We start from the raw sequence: 22,800 nt of genomic DNA, 5'->3' as shown, positions 1-22,800 counted from the left end.
TGGTGCTGACTGACAGTGACTGAAATATGATAGATGGCAAGTGACATTATTCGAGCTGACTGGCCGGTGACAGACATATCTGCTAATCTGAACATATTGGAGACTGAGATAGTGTCTCTGGGAAAGGACCCATCAGTATAATGGTTACGCAGAGTAGCACCTCCTCTCTTAACCTATAGGAGCTTACATCACCTTCTGCTCCTATTTACAATGAATGAATAACCAGCAAAAGTGGTTCTCTTTAGTATTACACAAGACACATTCTGCCAAGATGAAGCAGTCCTAATAGCAGTCAATGTTAGTTTTGAAACAAAAGATCACAGTTCTGTATTCATATCCATACACATATTTGGCCTAATTAACTGTGTTTGAGTGTGTCTCTCTATGTTTACTCAAATGTGAAGAAAGTCTGAAGTTATTTAACCTTTTTGGCTGCAACCCACACATTTACAATGCAAACAGAAGGGTCACTGCTTCACATTAATAAGGGTGAGTTATGTGTCGAGGTCATCTCTTCCTTTAATAGAACAGTGTGTGTCAATGTCGCAGAAAATATGAGCATGAAGTCAAGAGGGAAGGGTGCTTACAAGTGAGTTATCTGTTATGCGGTATCTGTTATGTGCCGTGCAATAAGTGACTTGCTCAAGTGAAGCTTCTCCACAGGTACCAGTGCCCACTCTTCTTCTCATTAAACTGAGTTTCCAATGTGCTGCTCCCTCTCATGATGTTTGGGGTGTGTCCCCTCCCCCCAGTGCTTTCTATCCTCCAAATCTCAGTCTAATCTCTTTTATTTCTCCCCGAGGTTTACCATAATCATCCCTTCAGGTGGATAATCTACAGCTTCCATTCCTTATTACAGGCAATCATCCTCCAATAAAAACTGAATGAATTTTATCCAAATGAAAGCTATATTTTTAGCTTTGCTAGCAGTGTGGCTGTGGGCAAGGTGTTGCAGCTTGTCTGTCAGTGCTTCGACACTTAACAATTAGTGGATGCTGAAAGACTGATTTCTCTTCACCCTCACATGTACACTGAAGTGACTGTAAACACCGAATGAGAGCACAGCATTAATTCTAATACGCTAAATGTCAGCATCTTTACATACAACAATTGTAAATTTGCATGTTGACATACTACCTGTGTGGTAGCATTCTAACACTGGGAACCAGCTAAAAGCATAGCTAAGAATAAACAGCCTAAAAACAGCAGACTGATGAAGGTTACGCCAAGTCTGACAATATGAACAGATACTTTTTAATCCAGCGATTTAGTATTGCACTTAGAGAGCAGGGGGACTCACAAGAGGCAGATTTTCTGTTCAGCAGAGGCTGGGAAATCCTGATATTTAGCCCCTAGTATGGCCAAAATCACTAGATCCTACAATTCCCATAATGCAACTCAGTCATTTTCATTAGACCTTGCCTGCCTGTGAAACTGATTGTTTTTTCAAATTTTCATGCCTCCAGATTATAACGCAGGTTTTCCGTCAAATATTTGAAGTCTCTAGATAACCCTAATGACATCACTATGACATCACAGGGGTTATTCTCCCAGACTTCTGAAAACCCGTCCAGAGCTACACAAGATATTACTGGCTTACAACTGTTTTCACAGGCTGAGTGGCACTCGTGAGAAACAGACTGACCTTAATCTTTAAAACTGGTGTCTTTTACTCCGACTCCACCTTAAGGCCAAACTTCATATCTTGTTTTATCCCACTAGTGGGAAGGATCGGAATGGCAAAGTTGTCCCTCCATTTTTCACCTGTCTAGGAATCTTGTTTGCTGGTGAGTAATTAGAATTATGGATGGGGTTACTACAGCCAATAGACTTCTAGCCTAGTTAAGTTCAGGTTTTTCTTGTTTTTATTCCCAATATGTTCCAGACTTCTCCCAGTTTTATACATTAGTGATGAGAATCATAAATCCACATTGCAAAAATTCGTCCAGTATATGTTTTTTCTCTGCTACATCTGTCTAACACCATCCAGAAAAATCAAACCACCAACGCACAACAGACCTGCATGCAACAGCATTTGGGATTTCTCAGTCTTTTAACGGATGTCAGATCTTTAAGCAGGCTATCTGCGCTGGTGGCTGATAATGATGATGAGCAAATTAGGAGGATTTAGGAGTGAAATGGTCATTCATCCTGGACTTCTGATGCGCAGTCAGGAGGACCAGCCGTGCGTGTAGCGCTGTTTCTGAACGTCTCCTCCCCTGTTTCTGCAGTGTTACTGCTTTTCCTTCTCGCTCATCGTTTCTTGTGCCAATGCTGCCCACCGCCAAGAGTAAGACAAGACTTCCATTTGCATAACACCACACTCCTCTTTCTTGTTTGCCACCATCCCTCTGCTTGATATCCATCTTGTCCTGATCCGTGTACTGTGTGGTTTGCGTCCTCTCAATCCTTCACCATTCATTCACGCCTACTCTCATGTGCAGTCCTGTTTGGTTCTTTGCGTTATCCAGCTCAGACAGACAAGCAAGGGAATTTTTTCACTCAGTTATTTTTCGGGTAAAAGAAACACTCCTAGAGCCTGTTAGAAATTGACAGTTTTGAAGAATTTCTGACAGATTCAAGCGGGACGGATGAGAACAGAGTCAGTAATTTAATTTATTATTTTACGCATCAACAATCGCACGTAGCATGGAGAGGATAAAGCTGGAAACGCATTGTGGTTTTTGAAAAATCACTTAGCCTTGCGGAAGGTGTCGCCGCGGAGGAACAAGGGGGATTTAACAAGAGCAACTAATCCCACAGTGTTAAGTTTGCTGAGGTAGGGTACCTGTCAGGCGGAAAAAAAAAAACATAATAGCGAAGAAGCACCGTGGAAAGCTACGCGTCATTTCCAAGACACCAGCGCAACAAGCCAACACCATTACACCAGCCTGCTGTGTGAATGGCACACGGGGTGTCTTCTTCTGTTGAACTGCTGCAGGGTAGCCACGCTGTGTCCAGGGTCCAGCTGAGATTCAGGGCTTTCTGTGAGTATCTGTGGGACTGCTGTGCGCACCAAATGGACCAGTCTATTTGTCCCTCATGCACAAACTACTGACGGGATAATCGTCTTTTTTCCTGCATCTGTAATGTCCAATAATCTATCTGCCTCAGGACCCCTTTGTAACTTAACATTTTGAATGGTCTCTAGACTGCAACAGTAATGTTTTATTTGTATTTTTACTCCACTTGCCACCGGCCCAAACATCTGGCTGTTAATAAGATCCGTAAAACTCTGTAATGTGGAATCCTTTCCGGCCAGTTTTCATGGTGATTAGAAAACTCTTTTTGCAATTTGTTAATTTAAGATAACCTGTCTTTCTCCAGAGCCATATGAAAGATAAGTTCATCTCCTGAGGCCACAACTTCCACACTGAGCTGACTCACTGACAACTGCACCCAGGTGAGTAATGCACATTGTTACAATGTTAAAAATAGGAAACATAGACCAAAAAAATAAAGCACATTACTGCATGTTGGTTTTTCTCCGTTGCGCTGCGCTCTGAAGCTCATGGCTGCATGCAAGCTAGCAGTACATGTCTTATCATTATTTTATTGTTTTTGCTTAGATTTGTGTCTTTTGATTGTGTTTATTGTACAGCAAGGTCTCAGCGAAGTCATGTTTCCTGCAGAACAGTCAGTTTTTGTTTGCACATTGTTTCTGCTTCATTTTCCTTCTGTTTGTTATTTTTATGACTTTTCATTCCCAAGATAGGAGAAATGACATTTATGAGGCGTCTCATTACAAATTGAGACTGCTACCATTTGGGTGAAAAAAGCACCTTCTCTCACAAAAGAGTGCTGGCATCAAAGTGTGACTCATTATGTACAAGTGTTTACTTGCCAACCTGAGACCTCTGCCTACCAAACAGGATTAAATCATCATAATGCCATTTGGGTCAGAGGTCTTTTTTTAGATGTGGATAATTTTGGAATTTCTAAAGGTCGAATGAGAAACGGCATGAAATGGAAGAGTGGCATCTTGTTGGGCTTGTTATTTGCTGATAAATGATAAATAAGAACTGAGATTGTTTAGTAGTATCAGCAGTGAAGAGAATCCTTGAACTGTAAGACTCAAATGATGAAGGTCAGGGAAAAAAAAATTTCAGCCTTATTTGTTGTGTTGACTGAAAAATGTCGGATTCCTTGGAGAGTACCTCGAAGTTTCTGTACCTGGCTATCTTGTTGCTAACTGCTGATTTCAATGGGGATTGGACGTATGTAACAGTGTATGGCACCAACAAAACAGATGAAAATATGTAGACGCCTCTTGTCTCCATAGTATTGTCAGAAAACATGTTTTATTCCTGTATTCCCACCAGTTGGAGAGCTTGCTTTTACCATAGAAACGTCACCCACTCAAAATTTGTGCAGGGTTGTGTGCCAGATGAAAGCAATATTGTATTGCACTGTTACTGTATTACTGATTAGATTAGATTAGATTAGATTAGATTAGATTAGAATGTTACAGTGTTGTGGAATCTGTAATTCTCTAAGTACACAATCTTTTACTCTTGGCTCTAATGTCACGGATTTCTGATTCATCTCAAGGCTTTTAAAGCTTCAAACTCCCTGTATCAGGACTTGAATATGGATGAAACGTTCCTTGAAAACCAGGCTGAGGGTAACATGGTTGCTGTATCACTGCGTTCCCCTGCTTGTGACAGGAGCCGCTGTCCATGGTGCTGATGCTGATGTTTCGCTCAATCCAATCAGCAGGCACGTGTTGAGCTGTTGCATAAAGCTTTCCTTGCTGCACAAATACAATCTGTTTGTCATTTATTTGTAAGATAACCAAAAAATGGCAACTTAATTTTTATATCTGTGCTGCACCCTGAAACGTAGCCTTGATGGAAAACGTGTTCTCCTGTTATGCAGGTCAGAGTGAAGATTGCAGCTTTTCTCTGCTGCATGTCAATGAGAGCATGCACTGTACATAACACATTGTCAAATCTCCTCTGCTGCAGGTAGGCAACCTATTTTTTTAGATGGAGATGGTCTTAAAATTTTAATTAGGGAGCACCAGATTACACTCCTTGGCATTTTCCCTCTCTTTCTCTCTGTTCACATCGATGCAGATGTTAATCCCCCGGACAGCATTGATGCTGTACACTCTGAATTGTTCACTCAAGCTGTTGATGGCCATGCTGCTGCCAAGAACCACAGCGAAATTATTTTAAGCTGTCTCCTGACATAATTCAGATGGTTTACGGAAAGAGGAAAAAGGAAAAAGTGTTTGCTACATTTTTTAGTACTGAACAATACATTACAGACCAGAGTTGAGAGCATGCTGCACTTCCACAAGAAAGCAGGACTGTTTTTCCTTTGAATAATGTTATAGTCTCTTTATCAGTAGGTCTGAGCTGCTGAAGAACAACTGCTCTGCTCTTGTTGCTCTCATTGTTCAGTGAAGATTATTTTTGGAATCCCATCTAATCTGACAGTGTATGGTGGACTGAGTCAGTTTTTCCCTCAGTACTACAGGTACAGAGGGTAACATTTCTACCTCTGCTTCGCACAAAATGACCACATTACATACATGTGTGGGAGTTTGACAGGGTAGTTCAATACCAATGACTCAACGATTAGTAGGTGCCAAAATTTCTGGCTTTCCAAACTTGGACCAACCAAACAGTTGGATCCCACGTCATTTGCATACAAAAGAGTATGACTGAGAGTACTTTTGTGACAACCTTTGCTTGTTGAGGTTATTTCAAGAATAGGACTCTGAATGATCAACATCTGACGTAGTGAATGTGACAATCTCATCCTCCACACAAAGTTATTTTCCTTCTGTCTTTCAGAGATTCGCATAGACCTCCACATGTGACGTGGATTGAAGTCCAGCATCAGAAGACTCCAAGCATCATCACGCTGCCATGTTGCTGCACAAGCGTATCCTGAATTTCACTCCATCTTGCACACCATGTACGTTCATCTCCGTTCTGCTGGTTCTGCTCCCAGGAGTCACTCACTTCTCCCAGGGCAGCATCAGCCATGAAGATATTGATGATACACCAGGCAACTGCTCCAGTGAAGATAACTGCTCTGATGGCGTGGTGCTGCCAATGTGGAACCCCCAAAATCCTGCAGTGGGTGACAAGGTGGCACGTGCCATTGTTTACTTTGCAGCCCTCATATACATGTTTCTGGGCATGTCCATCGTTGCAGACCGCTTCATGTCTTCTATCGAAGTCATCACCTCTCAGGAAAAGGAGATCACCATCAAGAAGCCCAATGGTGAGACAACAACAACTACTGTGCGTATTTGGAATGAGACGGTTTCCAACCTGACCCTGATGGCGCTGGGCTCATCTGCACCAGAAATCCTGCTGTCTGTCATTGAAGTGGTCGGGCATAACTTTGAGGCTGGAGCTTTAGGTCCCAGCACCATTGTGGGCAGTGCTGCGTTCAACATGTTCATCATCATCGCTATCTGCGTCTACGTGGTGCCAGAAAATGAAACCCGCAAGATAAAGCACCTGCGGGTGTTTTTCGTCACTGCTGCCTGGAGCATGTTCGCTTACGTGTGGCTATATCTCATCCTGTCTGTGTTCTCTCCCGGGGAGGTGGAGGTTTGGGAGGCTGTCCTCACCTTCCTCTTCTTCCCCCTCTGTGTGCTTCAAGCTTGGATTGCAGACCGGCGCCTGCTCTTCTACAAGTATGTCCATAAGCGTTATCGTGCTGACAAGACCCGTGGCATTATCATCGAGTCAGAAGGTGATGCCATGTTCACGAAAATGGATTTGGAGATGGACGGCCAAGGTATGAACTCCCACACTCACCCCAAAGAGGCTCTGGATGGGATGCTGGAGGGGGTAGAAGAAGGTGGAGGGATGAGTGCGGAGCAAGATCAAGAGGAAGAGGCCCGACGGGAGATGGCTCGCACGCTAAAAGACTTAAAACAGAGACACCCGGAGAAGGACATGGAGCAGCTGATTGAGATGGCCAATTACCAAGTGCTGGTCCAACAACAGAAGAGCCGGGCCTTCTACCGCATACAAGCCACACGCATGATGATCGGAGCGGGGAACATCTTGAAGAAGCATGCTGCCGACCAGGCCAGGAAGGTGGTGAGCTGTCATGAGGCCAGTGGGCAAGAGGAAGATCCAAACACCATCTACCTGCAGTTTGACCCCTCTCACTACCAGTGCTTTGAGAACTGCGGCTCACTAAAGCTGTCAGTGAGCCGGCATGGAGGAGAAAGTGGCTGCACTGTGAAGGTAAGAAGAACAACAGAAATACTGCAAATGTTCAAGGTCAGCTAACAATCAACTTTAACAGCTTGAGGTGCTGAAAATATTAATAATTCAGAATTTTATTTGCACTCCAAACACTAAATATTTAATAAAGTTTCTTTCTGTGCTTGTGGCACACAGGTGGATTACCGCACAGAAGATGCGACTGCCAATGCCGGCTCTGACTATGAGTTTGCTGAAGGCACACTGGTCTTCAAGCCTGGTGAGACGACAAAAGAGTTCACTGTTGGCGTTATTGATGATGATATTTTTGAAGAGGATGAGCACTTCTATGTGCGCTTAAGCAATCCACGCATCGTGCACCGAGCTGAGGTCTCCGTCCTGGAGCCAAGCTCTATCACCTCCAGCAACAGCACGGTGGGCATCTCCTCTCACGTTCCTCCAAAGGCAGCCCTGGGCAACGCTCACACTGCCACAGTTACCATCTATGATGACGACCACGCTGGCATTTTCACGTTTGAGAGTAAGTCTACGAGAGTCAGTGAGAGCATAGGCAACATGCAGGTGAAGGTTCACCGGACATCCGGGGCGAGGGGGAAGGTGGCGGTACCCTACCACACCGTCGAGGGCACCGCCAAAGCAGGGGAGGACTATGACGAAGTGTCCGGCAAGCTGGAGTTTCAGAACGATGAGACCATGTGAGTGACAATTCATCGTCTGTGATGTGATGCTCTGTTGTTGCTTCTCATCACTTGATCAAACATCACAGCCCACACGTTGGTATGTTAAACGGTCATGCTAGATTACTGTAAATTATCAATTCTGGTAGAAGATAAAAGGACTGTTTTCATGAGTCATAGATACGTTCGCTCTGAGAAGTTTAGGTCTTTCAGAGGGATGACGTGGGAGGAAAAGAGGATATAATTGTGAGGCAGATAATGAAACGTTGTGGCTGATGCAGAAGAAGAAGAAGTAGAAGAAGAGGCATGGAGGCAGCTTTCTGTGAATGAATTAACATGCAGCCCTTTGGGATTTCTGTGGAGGTTATATGGGAGTTCATTGCGATGCAGAACAATGAAAACTCCACCGCAGAAAACAGAAGAAGTGACAGAAAATCAGACAGGTAACTTGCAGGAGAGGATGAGGGTTGAGCTGCTACTGAAACAGGTGCATGTGATAACTTCAACTAAAAGACTGATGGATGCCTGAGCACGGAGGCAGATAAAAAGAGCAGAGAGGAAGCGTACAGAGAGAGCGGGGAAAGTGTGATGTTTTTCCAGCTTTCCTCTTGAACATGGTGTGGAAGGTTTGGAATGATGAGTACACTCATAGCGTTTTGTGACGTGATGAGAAAAGGACCTGGCAATTATCCACAGCAGTGATTTTTGTCTTTAGCTTATAAAAGAAAATACCCTTAACCGCATGAAGCTCATCACAAAATGATTTACAGCGCACCAAAGGACAAAACAAAGGAATAAAATGTGTCAGATGAATCCGTCTGAGCGAGGAGGATTTCAGGGCTCGTGTGTAGGTGTACTGTGTGGGTCGGCTGAGTGGGAGGAAAGGCAGGTGAATACATGGTGTCAAAGAGAATGCAGATCTCCCTGTTTGTCTTTTTTTGCCTCGTACTGCAGGTGAGTTTGAATATATTTGTCTGTGTTTTTGTCAGTTTGCTTGTGCACATTTATCAGCGCGTTTGATTGCTTTTTTGCGCGCTTGTGTGTATTTTTAAGGGCGTTCGCGTGCACGTCCTTGCACTGAACCCGCTTTAAACCCACATCAAACAAAATGTTCCTCCAAAGGGGAACTAAAACGAGCATCTTGAGCATCCAAAGCAATTAAAGAGAGTGAAGAGGGGTTAAAGCAGTCCCAAAAGTTCTCAACATTGTGCCGACAGCTACAGAAGCTGCAGTTAATGAGACAGCAGTGTATAACAATGTGAAATGAGAGGGTGGCAGCTTGTATCTACATTCAAAAGGAGACTGAGTATTAGATAAAATCCTCACCTACCGAGCCAAGACTCTGTTCATCTGACTGTAGCAAGCTGACAGTGACACAAGCATCCGCAGAATTCATATTATCTAGAGCCATGCTTCCCTTGACAGTCACCGTGCAGCAGGAGAGGAAGGACTGTGGAGAGCAGGACGGTGTGCTTCCAGAAAGCCGATGAAAAGAAAACCCAAACGCAACGGGAAATGCCAAAGCTGTGCTCAGCTGCTCCTGTCCTCCTTTGAATAACAAACAAGGACTTAAAGGATTGCAGGAGCTCTCTGATCATAGGTAAAAAGGTTTGACTCAGATCTTGAGTCAGAACATGTGGGTCAAGTCACAGCAGCTTATTTATCTCTTCAGCCAGCTGAATTTTCAATCTAAGATACTTGTTGTCAGAAGGTCACAGACATTTCATCATTGGGAAAGAATGTATCTCTATCTGTCGCATAAAGCTGTTTGTCAAAGGTTGTGTTGAGCCATTGAGCCAAAGTTCCCCAACGGAACAGATTTCTAAGTGTTGAAGTCTTTCTAAAAGATGACATTTTGTTCGTGCTTTATGCTACTCAGACGCTCCAGTCAGACTGAATTTTTTATGAGGTTGTTTAATTTGGAGCGTCAGTCTTGTTAAAAGATGCAGGTGAAACTCCATCTCATCTTAACGCATTTGGGCTTTTGTAGGTACGCATCTCTGCGTACGCTCGTGTTTCTGGACGAGTTTACACATGCTCTGTGTTAAATGTGTATCTGAGCTCCTTACTGCTCAGCAGGCTGCCAAAGTTCATCCTTCAAACAGAGCTGGCTTTTCTTACCCGAGTGTTTCCCTGGGCGTTCGGGACAAAGAGCTGACACTCAGCAGCAGGCCTCCAGGCAGCTCTGTGTGTGTGCGTTTGTTACAGTGTCTCTTGCTTTGTGTGTCTTTGTGTCTGTGTACATCTGCCTGTCCCGGTCGATGTTTGAGAATGCAGAAGAGCAAAAGAGGAGGAAGGCAAGTTTGTAAGCTTTTGACATGGAGACAGGAGGAATGGTTCAAAATCCAGGCATGCGGTTAAATAATAACTTACCATCTCGATTCTGCACTGCAGTAAATAGATTAGGATGTACAGACACAAACCTCTGAGCCAAAATAAACAGTCCATTTCACATTTCTGTGTTTATGGATCAGAGGGAGATCTGCGCCGACCCTTTGATGCTTGTATCTGTTCTTCTTTAGCGCCTCAAAATGTGTGGCACTCTCCACTAGTTGAGGTTGAGGTGGATAACGGGGGCAGTTACATAAGCCCAGATGAAAGAGATGTGAGGAGATCACTTCTGAAAAGGGAAATCAATACCCTGATATTCTTTATTTCTCAAGCTTAATCTGGTCAGGATCAATAACATCCTGAACTTCCCGACAAGCCTGGATGAAAGTGGAGCGGCAGAGTCAGGGTTGGGTAACATTAACGCATTTGAGAGAGTTGAAACCTATCAAGGTAGAAGAAAAGGTTTGATGGGTTTACGTCTGTTAAACATACATTCTCATATTTAATGCTCACAGTAGTTCATCATACGTCATTAGGATTCATGATATTTTTAATCTCCACTAAGAGAGCAGTGTGGCTCTAGAGATGGCAGGATTTGTCCGTCACTTGGCCCACCACCTTGGTCTCCGCAATTATTGGATGGATTGCTATTTTGTACAGATGAGGATGAATGAGGCTGAATCATAATGACTTTGGTGATCCTTTGAACTTCCTGTAGCGCCACCGACTGGTCAAAGTATCTTAAAATCTGTGAGACTGCAGTGGGATGAAATTTGGTAAAGATTCATGGTTTCCACATGATGTATCTTAATGACTTCTGGTGATCCCCTGAGTTTTCCTCTAGCGCCGCCATGAGGTTGAAATTCACGGTTTTGAGTGAAATATCTTGACAATTATTTGACAAATTGGCATGAAATTTGGTACACACACACACATTCATGCCTCCCTGAAGATCAATTGTGACTGACTTGTCATCTAGCACTATCATCAATACAAAAATCAATTCATCCAATACTTTGCTTTATAATCAAATACTTGAAAAACTAACCACACTGCCATTTGCCCCAGCTGTGCCTGTGTTTTACTAATTAGCATACGTTAGCATGCTAACAGACTGAACTAAGCTGGTGATCACGGTAAACAAACCTGCTGAACATCAGCATCTTAGCATTGAGCCTGTTCCTAATTCCATACTATGCCCCCACATACTCAACATGCGTACTCTCATTCAACATACTTTTATGTGAATAAATACTAATATGCTGGTCAACACGGGATATTTGTGCCACATAGTTGCATACTGAAATATTCACCAGAAATTGTATGCACCCCATATACTACAGTATTTAGTTCATACTACGGTTTCGGATGTACGAAAAAAACTTGTAATGCTTTAGCACGTTAGCATTTAGCTCAAAGCACCTCACAGAGTCGTTAGTATGGTTGCAGCCAATGTGAGAGCTTTAGATTGAAATTGAACTCTGACTCCTGTCTCACCACCGCATACCTGGCCAATCTTGGTGTGACGTTAGTGTGAATGTCGAATGGTCGGTTTCAGAAACGTTCTGATGAGGATTTTTGAAGCAGCTGGCAGCTTCAGTCTTGTCATGTCATATATTGAATTTCTCCTCATCTTGCTCATCTCCCCCAGTGCTCATTAGTTCAGATATCATTAAGCAGCCCTTCTCTGTTATGTTGTCACACAATATTTTCAAGTACAAGTTCTCAAAGATAGGGTCATTTATCATTATCAGTGTCAAAAACTTTTTGTTTCCATATAAATGTCGTGTACATAATAACCCAAGAACACACCACAGTGGAAACAATATAATGTTCATGTTTTATCTGCTGTAGTTATGAGAAAGATATTTCTTGGTGGCATGGTGCTGACATTTGTGTTCATATTCAGATATGATGCAGTCTGTCTGGTAGACATTCAGTATCTTACTCAGGGACACTTCAGCAAAGCAAACACATGCTGACACACAAGTTTGATCCATAGTTATTTAACTGAATGGCAGTGCCCCGTTCAGTCGAGGGCGTTTGACATACTGTCACGCACCTATGTGTGCACCTCATTCTCCCCACTTGTTTCATTTTTGTCAGGCTCTCAGGAGACCTGGAGCCTATCCCAGCATACAGGGTCTAGAAAGCAGAGATACTCTTCCAGGCTGAGCACAGAGGCATTAAATCAGTCACACTCATACCTGTAGGCAGTCTGGAGTCTCCAGTCCTCATGACTTACTGTACTGTCTTTTGTCTGTGGGAGGAAACTGGAGCATCCTTATCAAACCAACGCAGAATGTGGAGGAGAGGGAAACTCCAAATAAAGAAGGTCACGCAGCTGACTGGACCTTTTTTCTACAGGTGACAGTCTCACCACCACGCTAGAATCCCATCTGATCTTCCCTTTAATATAGCAGGTTAATCCAAGTTAATCCAGCTAATTCATTTATAGGGGAAACATACACTTCTTTGCAGTCAATGGGCCGTCAGAAACTATGAGGATGAGAGAGCAAAATCAAAGACAAAAAGTGCACTTTCTGCATTTTTACTGGAACTTATAGATAGAGCGGGCCAGATTATCTACAGTCTGCAGTATATTCCACACATGCAGCAGAGATTATGGTTGTTTCGGATGGAACAGGGATCAATCTTCAGTGCTCAGACAGCACAGTCCAGGCCTTCCCATTACTGTGCGACAGATACAATAGTAGAGTGTGTTACCCACTATGGCTTCTCAGAGACTATCCCAGGAATGGAGCCGCCGGGCAGACAGAGATGGCCCATACGCAGTGAAATGTGATATCCAGTATGTGAGGGCTTTACTGCCTTGATAGAATCTAACTGTGTCTGTTGTAATGAGAGTTTACATCGACCTGCGGAGATATAGGGCTTAGGAGGCAGGACTGGGCGGTGCGACTCTACCTCTACCTCTTTCAGTGACCATTTGGAACTGCAGTGCAGGAAGACACTTGGCTAAAAAGTACAAGCACCCCATCAATTTATCACCAGTTTTAAATGATACACATCTTTAGAAATATGATCATTTTCTGTGATATTAAGTGGTGGTTTTACAGGCAGTTTCAAAAAATTGTTTGACCATGAACTCCTCATAAAACCACAAATGGTTCACACATTCCTGTTTTTTGTGATGAAACAAACCAAATAATAGCAGCATGTGTTAAAGTTCCTCTCCTGGCATTAAATCCATCTCTGTTCATCAAAATAACATTTTTCGAAGTTTTTCCATGAAAAACATCCCTTCATGCCTTAAAATGGCTCTGATGTAACTCTTTACTTTGCCTTCATTTAGTAAGTCCACCTCTCTCTGCACCCACGTCTCTGCCGCTCACCTGCAGCTCGAGCGTACCTGCTCATCTTCGCCTCTGCTCATCAAACACACAAATGGCGCTTTCTGGCAGAAGCCCTGAGGGAAAACTTCACCCATGTGCCATATGCACTTGAATTACCTAATTTGCAAAATACCTATAAGTAGCTACACCTGGCCTCTCCCCCGATACCCCTTGTTTCATTGTCATATTACGCTAATGATATGGAAAGCTCCACCTTGTAAGTTGACATCATTGGTTCACTCGGTGTGCGACAGATGAAACCCTGGCTGAACCTCTGTTAATGAGATGATCATTAGTTCACTGCAGTTCCAAGGTGGAAATGCTCAGCCATAGCATTGACCACTTATATATTATATATCTATTTTTGTGCTTATGATTAATTCTTTGAACCTGAATTTTGAAATTTTCAGTTGGTTGGCAGTTGCTCATTAGTTGCACTTACTTGAAAAAAAGAACTGTTTCACCTTTAAGAACAATTCATAAAACTAATCACCCACCTTTTGTCTGAAATGAGCACAAAAGAGCGTTCGACTCTGGCAGAGATTTAAAATGCCACCTGATCAGCCTGACACAGTATGTGAGTCTGGTCCCTGCTGCTTTTTCACAGCCTTCTATTTCTCGCTTGTATTTTAGTGCGAGGTCTGAAATGTAAATGTTTGTTTGATCCCTGGCAGTATCCTACTCATCCTGATGCACTAAAGCAGACCAGACAGTATCTGCCCAAAGTGTGATGTTATATCAAAATGGCTGCTGCGTGAATACGGTCCACAGCAAGCAAACCACCACATTTTATTTTAAGGCCTTAAGTGTGTTCGTGTACATATCACACTTGAAATAGCATTTTCTGCAAAATTAAACAGCTCTGTTTCCACTGTAAGGACTCCAGTCTATACTGCGATTCTCTTTGCTCCCACTGCCATGACTTTCCCTGACGTACAGCCGATGACGTATCGTATCGTGTTTAAAATAAACTTCTTCTCTTCTGCAAGCAAAAGCTCTTCCTGCGTGTTGTTGAATCCTGAGTGTATAAGTGTAGACAGAAATAGACAGCCACCCACATATCATTAGGGAGATGGAGAGAGAGGGAGAGAAAGACTCACTGTGACAGTGTAGGAGAATGAAGCGGGCTGAGGCAAATATGTCGGTCACAGTTTGACACCACATCCTCACGTGTTTCTGTAGCGCTCAGCTTTAACAGAGCGGGCTGTATTTCGAAATAAGTCTCACGAGTTGGTTTTAACATGCAAGGATTTGTGGATAGGCGGTGCTTTATTTCCACTGAGAACAAGATAATAATTCAATTTCCCATGACTTATAACTTCAAGTGTGTAGGAGGGCTGTGGGCTATTTCACTATGTTTCTCTTGTGCTCTAATGGAATTAACGGCGTAGAAGGAGTCCGCCCTCTTGTGGGGTACTGGGAAATATATATATGACATATAATTTTGTACATAGTGTTCTGTACTACAGGATATTTGTTAATTTGTTAAAAAATCCCGAGCTTCCATCTTCTTATCTAACATCTCCCTTTCATGATTCACCGTGTAGGCAGTCTACCTCTTGGCTATGTTGTTTTTATTTGAATGTGTAGCAGAGCACAGAAACTGCTCTTACTGGCTGCCTGGGATCTATTTTTGATTTCATTTAGGTAACAAATGCATGCTGAAGGGGAACTCATATTACAGCTGCTGTTATTTCCTAAATAATGCTAATGAACTGATTCATCCACCTCTGTTTGGCTCCATCCTCTCCTTGTTCCTTGACCCTTCTGCTTTCAGGAAGCTGCTGAATGTGAAGATCATCGATGACGAGGAGTACGAGAAGAACAAGACTTTCACCATTGTGCTGGAGGAGCCCATCCTGCTGGAGGTGGGACAGAGACACGGTGAGCTGGGGACACAGCTGCACGCCACAGCAGCAGAGGGATTTTCCTCATTATTTTAGGCCTTAAAATACATTTTGCGTTGCATCCACTCTCCTTCATATTTTATTTAAATTTTTCAGCTGGAGCAGTTCACATCCATGGATACAAATTCGCCTCGACTCTGGTGCAGCTCTGAGGTCTAAGATGTGATGTCTCTTGTATTTCATGAGCTTTATGCTGCCCTTTGAAAAGGCTTGGGTTAAAGTGGTTAGATCAAGGTCGGAGCTAAACTGACAGTGTCACAGTGACTCTTTTAGGTCATACAGCACTTACGGGATGCAAATGATCAAAAACTAAAATAGAATATATGAAGATGGTTTGCCAGTTTTTGTAAAACCACCTGAAATTCATCAGGCAGTACTTGGACATACGGTGTATCTCATGGGCTTTGTTCTCAGCAATGTTTTAACATGCATACTAATGTCACTTGTGGCCTTAAATGTACTTCTTTTCATGCAAACAGTACACATGACCAACTGGTTTCACCATCAGTAGATATCTTATTTTGCAACAGATCTCTTGTTACAAAGGCCCATATGAGAAAGGCTGGGTGATACTTTACACACCTGTCCCTGTTGCTGCAGGAGACACCAATGATAACAAGACAGCAGTGGGACCGGAGGACGTGTCAAAGATGGGCTGCCCCTGTCTGGGAGAGCACACTAAGCTGGAGGTGGTTATTGAGGAGTCCTACGAATTCAAGGTAACTCAAGACAAGCAGCTTTTTACCTCAGAGCTACATCCACCTCCATCACTCTGATGTTTGCATATTTTGGAACGATGAACAGTGATGATGAATGCAGCTATTTTGTTCTGTCTTCCTGCTGAATACACATCAGCAGTTCTTTGAACTTCACAGAGGATGTCACAGCCTTCAAATGCATAAACTACATTATACACAGTGCAAGAGCAAACAACATGACATTTAACAGTTATTCTCTATTAATTATCCCCAGTGCTGACTTTTGTTTCATTCCATGACTCAGTTAGAGGGGAAGGCAGAGGCAGACTCAGGCTGTCTGTGGGGCAGGAGCGAAAAAAATGATAAGGACACCAGCTGCCAACAGCCTAGAGGGCATTTTATCATGTTTTTCTACCATAGGGGCATCAAAGAGGGCACTTTTAATGAACATGGCTGGGGGACAGTAACAAAATTGCTTGAAACATTGCTATTTTAGGCCAGTATCAGTTATATCACAATATTTTGGGTATGACTGTTGGAGATTAATATTTAATCTAACTAGGAATGGGTGATAAATTATTAGTGATGTGCATGTAGCTAATGGTTCTGCCTGTAGAGCCATTCACTCATTTCTTCCAGCTTGTATATTCAAATAAGTTGAGAAAATTGGAGAATTTAACCATAACGCTCCAACTCAAGAGCTGCGTTATACTTCTGTCTGAGAAGGTTAAAATGTGTGGTCTCCAAACACAAGCTGCGATACCCCTGATGACATCGATGTGACATCATCAGGGGTATTTTGTCAGACTTTAGAAAGCTCCTGTTAGAGCCACAAATTACATTTTCCACCTGTTTTTCTGTATTGATTTTCTTGAAAAGTAAACTGATCTTATGTGTAAATTTGGCAGTGTGTCCCTTTAAGACCAATTTTAAGCTGTAATGTGATATTGCACTGATACTCAGGGCTCCAGAGTATGTGCTGATACTTGCAGCTCTACTTTCTGCACTTGTGTAAAGCAGCTTTATGCTGGCATCGTGCCTTTTTTCCTGAGGGATAGTGGGGTTCTGTGCTCCCCTGCATCTGTTTCAGTGACTCACTGTGCACCACAGTGAGAGGAATGACAGTTAATTGCACCTTAATGGACCACATCAGTGTCCCTGGTGTCACACGACAGTGTTAAGATATGATACTGTCATACCTGCCGAGATGCATCCCACCAATTTGTCCCTTTTCCTCTGCTTTCTTTGACTTTGTGTCTGTCTGCAGAGCACAGTGGACAAGCTGATCAAGAAGACGAACCTGGCTCTGGTGGTTGGGAGCAGCAGCTGGAGAGAGCAGTTTGTTAGTGCTGTCACTGTCAGTGCAGGTGAGTCGCAGCGTCCTGAAATGTCTCATCAGTTCATCCCCCTGTGACCAGACCTGTGGAAGATTGAGCCTGCAGCCAGATCTGGTCCACCAGATGTTCCTCACCAGCCTCACTGAGCTGTTTTTATTTTAGATTCTTCTTTAATAAAATCCCAAATGCTCCTGTTTGACATTGGCTGAATTTTTAAAAAGCGTAATTTAACACATAATGAACGAAACAGCTTAAATAAAGAAAGTCTGTTTTAATGTATTTTGCCAATTCTGTCCTTATTTGTAGCTTCCTTTGAATCCAGACAGTTTATTAAAAATGCATGATGTGGTGGACTCCTCATGTGGTTCACCATAAAAAACTAAACTGGCCGGCTCTGCCTGGACAATTAATGGCTCTGAAGAATTTATGCAGATATACATGGTATGATGAACCCTTTTTATTTTGCCCTTTCAAAAGCCATTCACTTGGCTTTGTGAACCTTTTACATATGCACAAGTGCACGATGCATTTGGGCTAAAAGCTGACTGAGACACCAGAGATGTGTCATTTTGCTAATACGCTCTTTTCTGTCATTTTCTCTCTGGCTGAGTTCACTCGGATATTCATGCAGAGAGTGTTTATAAATAGAAAGAATGCTTCTTGTCTATACGTACGTCTCAATGACTGAGTCATAGCTATATTTGCAGATTTAATGTAATGACCTCCTACACATTCAGTGGCTTAAATGTGGTGGGGATCAGTACGGTCTCAGCTGGATTCTGCTGTCTGCTGCCAGATGTTATCTAAGTTTGATTAAAGAATGAAGTTGGAACTGTGTTCTGCTTCACCAACTTTTTCGCGATTCAGCATCATCCAGAAAAGCTTTTCTGAACTCAGATGAGATGCCACAGCAGGATCGAATGATACTCAGTATCTAATCCTCCCAGACAAAGATCCGATTCAGGTTTCCATACTGTAGGTCTTCAGATTATTAGGAGCAGCGAGTCCTTGTATGTACTGTATACTGCAGGCCTTCATGTATCTATTCTGTCTCTGCTAGGTGACGATGATGAGGAAGAGAGCGGGGAGGAACGCTTGCCATCCTGCTTTGATTACATTATGCACTTCCTGACAGTTTTCTGGAAAGTCCTCTTTGCTTTTGTCCCACCCACTGAGTACTGGAACGGCTGGGCCTGCTTCTTCGTGTCCATTTCCCTCATCGGCGTTCTGACAGCTGTGACCGGGGACTTGGCCTCCCACTTTGGCTGCACCATCGGCCTCAAAGACTCGGTCACCGCTGTGGTGTTTGTGGCCCTCGGCACCTCTGTTCCAGGTGGGCGTATGTGGTGTCTATCAGCTCTGTCCGGGGTTTCCTCTGGGGTTTGCCTGTGCGGCAGAGGCAGCTGTCTGGGGAGACTTGTAAATGAGAGTCTTGTGTAACCTCTTCCTCCGCCTTTGCTGTCAGAGCAATTCTCTGCAGAGCTCTTACCTTGAACATCAATAAGCTGTGAACTAAGAAAAGCACGGTTTCACTTTTTTGTCTGGGCTGCCTAATTGTTTTGCCATTTCACTATGTCCTAAACACTGCCACAGAGAGGCACAAAAAAGAATAGGAAAATTAGATTTTGACAGGTTTTTTACTCAGTAAACCTCACACACTCTCCTCAAGCTGGCAGACGAGTTGTGCTGGAAGTCGCCCTCCAAGACTTAGTTAGAGGGCAACCATCAGGAGGGTGCAGTATCCACAGGTAGTGATCGTATTAGCCTCGCTTAAGTTCATTTTGGTGGGCGGAGAGTTTCAGAGATATTATCTTCTTTCTACCTTTGTTGCGATTTACTTTAATCCACTCGTGAGCATCCGTGTGTGCCACCACTGGCTTTGAAGAGCACGTTTACAGAACGTTTTGTTACAGTTTAATGTGTAACGGTTGCTCAAAGATGAATGTTGTACATGGTGAGGTCTATGGGAGGAACATATCGGTGCCAGTTTTTAATAAGGCACCATGTTTTTAAAAAATTATACATAGTGATTAATGGCTTCATTAATGGTTAATAAAACATTTATTAATGCTTTATAGATCAGTCAGAAGCCAAGCGTGAGTCCAGGCTTCAATTGATCATTCCTCAAAAAATGTTTTAGGCTGGTGTTTATCCTCCATCATGTTAGCTTTCTCTTTTTTTAAGCAAAGGTTCGCAGAGAGTCAGACCAAACTCAGTTTATTAACAACTTAAAGGAATAGTTTAAGTCTATTTGTTTTGTGGCAGAGAGTTAAATAAGAGGCTCGATACCACTCTTGTGTCTGTGCAGTGAATATGATGCTACAACCAGAACTTATATAAGAACGTATATAAAGTAAAGAAACCTCTGAAGCTCACCAATTAACATCTTGAATATTTAATGTGTGCAAAAACCCAAGTGTGAAAATTACAGTTTGCCATTTCATGGATGTTTACATGTCTGACTATTTCTTGATTGGCCACAGTAACTCACTGGAGTGTCCTCTGCTCGCCTGGCACTGTTTAGAGTGAAGCTCCATCAGCTTACAACACACTAGCCAGACGACATGTTGCCATCACACATTTCATGCTTCTTGACCCACCAAATAACAAGCCCATTCTCATTCCCACAGCGTCAAATACTGCCGCTTTGTCATGCCCCACCACCGTCTCATGTATGAGAGCACCGAGCCTTCAGCTAACTCCAATGTAAATCCATCTGCAGCAATATTAGACGCCCAGAGCAACTGCTTTGGCCTTCCAAGTCATTGTCATCCCAGCTTTCCTGCCGCAAAGAACATTAATTTATGGCATTTAAGTGCATTATTATCAAATAGAAAAGACACCAGTCAAACATATTTTTCACAACTTAAAACATGTTCTGCAGCTGCTCTATAGAGCATTGATAAATGATTTATTAAGTATTAATAAAGCCATAGTAGGGTCTTTGGGGGAAGGACACTGAACCACAGTGTCCCTGCTTTGCATCAGGCTGGGGACCGTTGTTGCCCCTTTCTTTCTATTACAGCATTGCTAACTAATAGAGGCATAAAATGACACCAAGAATAATAAAACTAAATACCACATCTAAGATAAAGTAATTTTTTACTACTTATAAACCTTTATCTAAACGGTGCCTTATTATAAAGTTTTATTTTATTTTTTTACAACCTCAAACTTTTAGGCTCCACATCCCTTGGCCTCCTGTAAATTGTCTGACAGCCTTTGTACCCCAGAGCGACATTTCAAAGTTGTTTTTATATTGCATGCAGTTAAGGACATGTCATTTTTGCTCTAAAGTCCCTGGTAGTTTTGGGCTTTGAGGGACGGTCTTATGAGGATTCTGCCCCCTGTGCACACCGCTGATCTCCATCAGTAGCTGATTTGCACAAATTCACCCGTTTCCCATTTCTTATCTGTATGCTTGATTCATCTCTCTTCCTTTTACAGATACATTTGCGAGTAAAGTCGCTGCCATCCAGGACCAATACGCTGACGCCTCCATCGGCAATGTGACAGGCAGCAACGCAGTGAACGTGTTCCTGGGCATCGGGGTGGCGTGGACCATCGCGTCCGTTTACTGGCATACCAAAGGCAAGGTGTTCAAGGTGAACCCGGGCTCCCTGGCCTTTTCCGTCACCCTCTTCACCATCATGGCGCTGGTGTGTGTACTGGTGCTGCTCTACCGCCGGCGTCCCAGCGTGTCCGGCGGAGAGCTCGGGGGCCCACGGACACCCAAGCTCCTCACCTTCCTCATGTTCCTCTCCCTGTGGTTCATCTACATCCTGTTGTCCTCCCTGGAGGCGTACTGCCACGTGCCTGGCTTCTGAGACTGAGGGAAACACACAGACACGACACCTCTCCTTGTTTTTACAGTCTTCTGAAAGTGTTTTTTCTCCGTTTTTGTCTATTTTCACAAAAGTTTATAACTATTTGTATCATTAGTTATTATTAATACCGCACAGTATCTGATTGACTTTGAATCTTTGGACTTTGGAACTTTGCTACCACCCACTATGCTGTGAAGTATAGCTTTAGCCACTTAAATTGAACTTTTCTTCCTGTTTTGAAATGTTATGTTCCTCTGGACATTTATCTAATCATTGCTATCAGCATAAATCGCGTTCAACCTTATGTCACTTGATATGTAAAACTTTTGCCATCATGTCCTCTCTCTGTGCGGACACGATTTTAGTTATTCAGTGTTAAGAAAGCACAAGATTAAAGCGTTCAAATGATCCCTTGTATTTTGACAAATGGAAACGTAAAGACGGTGCATGGGATGACATTATACTTGACATTCGCATAAAGGGAAAGGCATCACTGAGGCTGAAGTGCCCTGTAAAACATATTTGTGTGTTGATATTTATTACTCAATCTATACATTAATTATTCATTGTATATCATGTAAAAGATGACAATTGTGAGTGGGAGTTTTGTGAAAGAGTAGGTGTGTTTATTTTTGCACGTGATCAGATTAAGAGTTTCTTGGTCATCTATTTTATAGTACTGTATGTAATATTTTGACGAGGTTGTTGACGTGCTGATGTGTTCCTGTACATGTGAATCACAGCTGTATCATAATCTCTTCACTGCCTGGTCCCCTTTCCCACGACGCTTCCTCAATCAGTGTCACGTTCGACATAGGCAGGGTTAAAAATGCCTTTTTTTTTTTTTTTTTACAATGAAAGTCAACCTGGAGCAGAGTATCTGCTTTAAATAGTACTATGAAGTATAAATTCTTTGAGCACATTTACGATTTATGTGTGTGTGCCTGCGCGATACTCTGCTCTTCGGCACAAACTGGCGAACAGCTTGGCACTATCTCGTCACTGACTCCACAAATGTTCCAGGTGTTCATGACAAAGAAACAGTGCAGTCTGTGTACGGATACGAGAAGGACACCAGTTTTCTTATCTGTCATGCTGACACTGTGAACATTTTTTCACCAACATCACTTCTAGAAAAAGCACAGCAGAGAGCAAAGGGCCACTTTTCAGATGACTGCAGGAAGAGTTATTCGATCCTAATCACAGCACAATCGCCGAACAGGTCTATCATTTAGGATGGGAAGTGTGCTAGAGGACATGTACAGAAATCTCCTGAGAGCGTCTCCTTGTGTCGCACAGCAGTTGATATTGAAGTTTGTTTTTTATTTAACCTAGAATCTGTAGAGCCATATTTATTGTAACAGTATTACAGTAGAGGTATTTATATGATCAATTTTCATTTTATTGATATGCACGTTTAATGTATAAAAAGTGGAAATAAATGTTGCTGATTTATGATGCTGGA

At 42.9% G+C, this 22,800-nt stretch overlaps 1 protein-coding gene across 2 annotated transcripts; it reads left to right on the top strand.

Annotated features, from left to right (window-relative positions):
• The first annotated feature begins 1,997 nt into the window (after positions 1 to 1,997).
• On the top strand, positions 1,998 to 22,800 carry slc8a4a (solute carrier family 8 member 4a). Of its 2 annotated transcripts, none has more exons than XM_076749812.1 (9): positions 1,998 to 2,987; positions 3,328 to 3,403; positions 5,805 to 7,223; positions 7,380 to 7,897; positions 15,344 to 15,450; positions 16,074 to 16,192; positions 17,439 to 17,538; positions 18,569 to 18,841; positions 20,956 to 22,800. In XM_076749812.1, exons 3-9 carry the CDS (start codon positions 5,880 to 5,882, stop codon positions 21,333 to 21,335), a joined length of 2,841 nt encoding a protein of 946 aa, XP_076605927.1. In that variant the 5' UTR covers positions 1,998 to 2,987; positions 3,328 to 3,403; positions 5,805 to 5,879; the 3' UTR covers positions 21,336 to 22,800. The 2 variants fall into 2 exon arrangements, with proteins under 2 accessions (XP_076605927.1, XP_076605928.1); XM_076749813.1 differs by having other exon boundaries at positions 2,178 to 2,290.

Source organism: Chaetodon auriga, chromosome 15 (assembly GCF_051107435.1).
Source record: "Chaetodon auriga isolate fChaAug3 chromosome 15, fChaAug3.hap1, whole genome shotgun sequence".
NCBI classification, from domain to species: domain Eukaryota; kingdom Metazoa; phylum Chordata; class Actinopteri; order Chaetodontiformes; family Chaetodontidae; genus Chaetodon; species Chaetodon auriga.
Note: the sequence above shows the minus strand (reverse complement) of the source record. Positions and strands in the feature narration are given on the sequence as shown.